This window comes from Pinus tabuliformis, chromosome 8, assembly GCF_031772625.1.
Source record: "Pinus tabuliformis cultivar Carrire ecotype Pingquan chromosome 8, CPIR1, whole genome shotgun sequence".
In the NCBI taxonomy this organism is placed as follows: Eukaryota; Viridiplantae; Streptophyta; class Pinopsida; order Pinales; family Pinaceae; genus Pinus; species Pinus tabuliformis.
Genome location: NC_142294.1, coordinates 247,402,709 through 247,406,577, shown reverse-complemented (window position 1 = coordinate 247,406,577; position 3,869 = coordinate 247,402,709). Strand labels below are relative to the sequence as shown.

General features: G+C 38.6%; 1 protein-coding gene across 1 annotated transcript; it reads right to left on the bottom strand.

Annotated features, from left to right (window-relative positions):
* Positions 1–1,247: 1,247 nt before the first annotated feature.
* LOC149235066 (polygalacturonase QRT3-like) lies at positions 1,248–3,303 on the bottom strand. The gene is made up of 3 exons (XM_089461285.1): positions 2,914–3,303; positions 2,585–2,821; positions 1,248–2,498 (listed from the first exon to the last, which is right to left on the bottom strand). The coding sequence occupies exons 1-3, from the start codon at positions 3,175–3,177 to the stop codon at positions 1,416–1,418; spliced, it is 1,584 nt and encodes a 527-aa protein (XP_089317411.1). The 5' UTR covers positions 3,178–3,303; the 3' UTR covers positions 1,248–1,415.
* Positions 3,304–3,869: the final 566 nt, after the last annotated feature.

The following is a 3,869-nucleotide window of genomic DNA, read 5'->3' as shown; positions in this document are numbered from 1 at the left end:
ATTGCGTACCAGTATGGAAAAGAAGTATACCCAGGTCTTTTTTGTTTAATATTTTTTTTTTTTTTTTGGACAATTGCATATTAACATGCTTTTAAAATATTATAGATTTAAATGGATATATGCATTATAATAATATCAAGTTTGAACCAAGATTATTTAAAATTATTATAATAATATATTTAATATAAATTTATAGACTAGTTAATAATCAAATTTAAAATTATTATAAGAGTGTATTTATATGAGTTGATAATATTATTTGTGAAAATTAAATAAAAATTCCTATTTTACAAATTATCTAAAAAACATTATATGTATTTTATATTAACTAAACTCATATCATCAATTTAATTATTTAAATAGAGTGCAATCTATTAACATTGAGATTGCGTGTTGTCATTTTTAAGTTATTCAAAACCTAATTCAAATTAACTTTCTCATCGTAAAACATTACAGAATGAGCTCCAATTTGTTTGCTTTTATCTCACACCCACGTCAACTTCATGTTAAACATACTTCGTTATTGAGAAAGCTTTATATACAAATAAATTGATTATGCATATGATATTAATATGAAGGGTAGCTTTAATCGGTTAGTCTTAATTTTAATGTAAAAGAATTATATTTATTACAAAATTGTAAATAATTTCATAGTTGGCGATGGATTCATGGGTCTTTTATGAATTCATAGTGGGAGAATTTGAATCGTCAGAGTTGAAATTTTACGAAGGAAAGAGTATTTTGCAATGTTTTCCATGTATATGGTCAAAATACAAATGTCATCCGGAACAGCTAAATTACCATCTATATTTGTTCTCAATGATACACAAATTGTTTAGCATTAAATATAAGATAGCAATTAAAATATTTATTTGCTATGGTAAGGTTTAGAATGTGTAATTATTAAAATAAAAATGAAATTGAAAAAAGAAATTTTTTAATTTTATTTATTAAATTATATATGTATAATTAAAACTATAAAGATAAATTTTGGTTAGAAAAATTATCAAATTTCAAGAATGTAATTAATCCGAAAAATTCTGAAACCCTATTCTAAAATAAATAAAAAAACACATTTCTCCAAAATTACCCACCATTCAGTCAAATTCGTTACAATAAAGAATTACTGACCATTCATTCAAACTCGTTACAATAAAGAATACAGGTACTGACCAATTGTGGCCAGGTTCCTATCAAGACTACGGCGATAATTTCGGCCGTTATAATCCAGGATACTTATTGTGAGATGATGACTATCAATAACCTTGGCCCTAAAAGCCCTTAGAATGGAGTTCCATGGCAGAAATACCCCACGGAAATTCCGAAACACCCCGCCCCCTGCCCAAAAAGAAAACCAAGTGCCTTAGGGCCTTGGCAAAAACCCATATGTAATGAACCAAGAAGAATGCCCGTATCTACGAATAAATCCCACTGCCTTGAACAAAAGTGGCACTCTGATCTACCTGCACTGCAACTGTTGCAGAGACTTGGGTATCTGCCTCGATCACCACTTTGTTCTGAGAGACATTTCTGATAGCATGCCTCGGAAACGAAGCATCAGATGTATAGAAAGAATATTGAACATGCTGAATACGGTTGGGAAAGAGCAGAAAAGGATTAAAATCTACGGCCCATCTGGTTCCCTTGCCCTGCACTGTGCCACGAGCCACGGTTGATTTAAGCGTCATCCCAAGCACATTGTTCCTGTCAACAACGATCTGATCAACCGTTTCAAATTGTCCTTCCAATTGAACAATGTCCACGCCCTTCCAAGAGCCGCTAAACATATTATCTACAATGTTGACACCTGATATCATTTTATTCTCCGATGATTTCAGCACTATGTTGGCGTCGCCCAGAAAGAAACTATTGGAAATATCAAGCTGCACGGGATCCTCTGCAACAATGGCAGTATAGTCCATATAACAACCGATGATCCTCGTCTGAGTGAATCCGCCGAGTTTCAGCTTGATTCCAACTCCTCCGAAACCAGTGGCTTTGTTATAACAGTGGACTCCCGTGAATATATTAGCCTCCCCGCTCACCAAAATCCCCACAGCAGCCGAAAAAATGACGACATCCGTTACAGCGTTGTCGTTGCTCATGAGACTTATGCCCACGCCGCTGAAGTCCTTCTCGTCGGCGCTTCCGCCCGCGGTAATACGTTGCCCAAGGAAAGAATTCCGGATGAATGTCTCGTGTCCGCCCTGAACCATGATGCCAAACGACATGAAATGCGAGATATAGCAATTAACGATGTTGATTCTCAGGGAATTGACGACTAGAATTCCCCCGCCTCGAAAATTTGCATCTAGCATTAAATCCCGCAAAGTAATATCTTCGTATGAGGCGATAGGCTGGAAACTGTTCTTCGCGGAGGCCGCAAGCTCGGTTCCGTGGAGGTTTGCACTGAGCTTCACATCTGTCGAGGACCATAGCTCGATCAAGTAACGATCAGTTGGGAAATTTGCAGAAGCCCGCAGCGTTCCCCCGTGAATCTGCACGCATGGAATCAATTAGTAATTAGTAATTCGTGTCTTGATACCTGCAATTTATTCAAAGGGATTTGATTTCAGTTGATTACCAAAACATTGCTGCCTCCGCTTGCAGGCAGCTGCAGAGGTCCACTGATGAGGTAATTTCCTCCTTCGAGATGAATCTCTACGCCTCCGAGGTCCCGTAAGCCGGACATCGTCTGCTCTTTCGTGGCTACATTGAAGGCCGCGTTTATCGCAGCCAAGAGGGCCTTCGTGCTGTCCGTGGTTCCGGTGGGATCGGCGCCATAGTCTGTAACATACAATAAGCGACTATTCGACCGGACCTGCGCACCACCAACAAACAAAAAACTCAATAAAAACTCATCAACGTTGCTCAAATTGAAGAAAAAAAAATGCTGCTATCTCCATTAATTACCTTGGAGTTGTCAGTCCTGGGTGCTGCAGCTAGCGACCGCGCCCGCTCCCAGCGAACAGCCGAAACTCTCTCTGCTTCAGCCCGATTGAAATACGTGGGAACATTGACAACCCGAGAATCCGGACTCTCCACAGTGTATTTCGAGTGGGATCTGAAGCAAGCACCAGGCTTGCATGATCTAAAAAGCCTGTGACCACCCACTTGTGATAGACTGCCAAGAAACGCAATCACAGCCAAGATCGAAAGAATCCCGAGGCCTCCCATATCTCCGTTCACAGGCTGAGACGCAGAATTAAAAAAAGAAAAGCGGGCCTTATGATGGCCTTATATTTTCTAAGACAATATTTTCGCCAAGGGCCATTTTCAGCTTTTCCTTCTGAAGGCTGTATGCTCGCCTGCTTCTGCTTTCAATGGGTCTCCGGTCATCTCAGACTATATAGACAGCGTGCCATGCGCAACCCACGAGGTATTTCCTTTGTTGCTTATCAAACGGCTCTCCTCCATGACCTATGGGGCAAGTCTATTGGCGCACGCTGCGACTTTCTCGGAGCGAGATTTGAATTTGGATGGGACTCAAACCCTTTTCCTACAATACAGATCACTTGGACCCTTCTCCAATTTCCGCGCGGTCACGTGTACTTTTGTGTTTCAAAGTTGGACGCTACATTCAGTGTCAGATGGTCTTCATTCCAAATGAAGGTAAGACTGTAATATCTATAGTAAATGATCTCACGGGGTTAATTAAAAGAGGGATACTTTAATTTTTAGATTAAACATGGTAAATTGTGGTAGCTTTTGATTTTAAGGATTTTGTGTTATTTTATTTAGGTAATAGAGCAATAAATATAATAAATAATGATTTCAAGGTGTAAGTGAAATTGCCAAAAGGGGGAAAAGTAATTTTAGGGACCCTTTAATTTTTGTGTTAAATATGGTAAATTGTGATAATTTTTTAT

Bases quoted from the DNA above. Each gene is read 5' to 3' on its own strand.
- LOC149235066 (XM_089461285.1), bottom strand. From the start codon at position 3,177: ATGGGAGGCCTCGGGATTCTTTCGATCTTGGCTGTGATTGCGTTTCTT. The intron at 2,822-2,913 runs GTAATTAATGGA...GGTGGTGCGCAG, and splicing joins CCAGGACTGACAACTCCAAG to GTCCGGTCGAATAGTCGCTT. The intron at 2,499-2,584 runs GTAATCAACTGA...CCATGCGTGCAG, and splicing joins GCGGAGGCAGCAATGTTTTG to ATTCACGGGGGAACGCTGCG.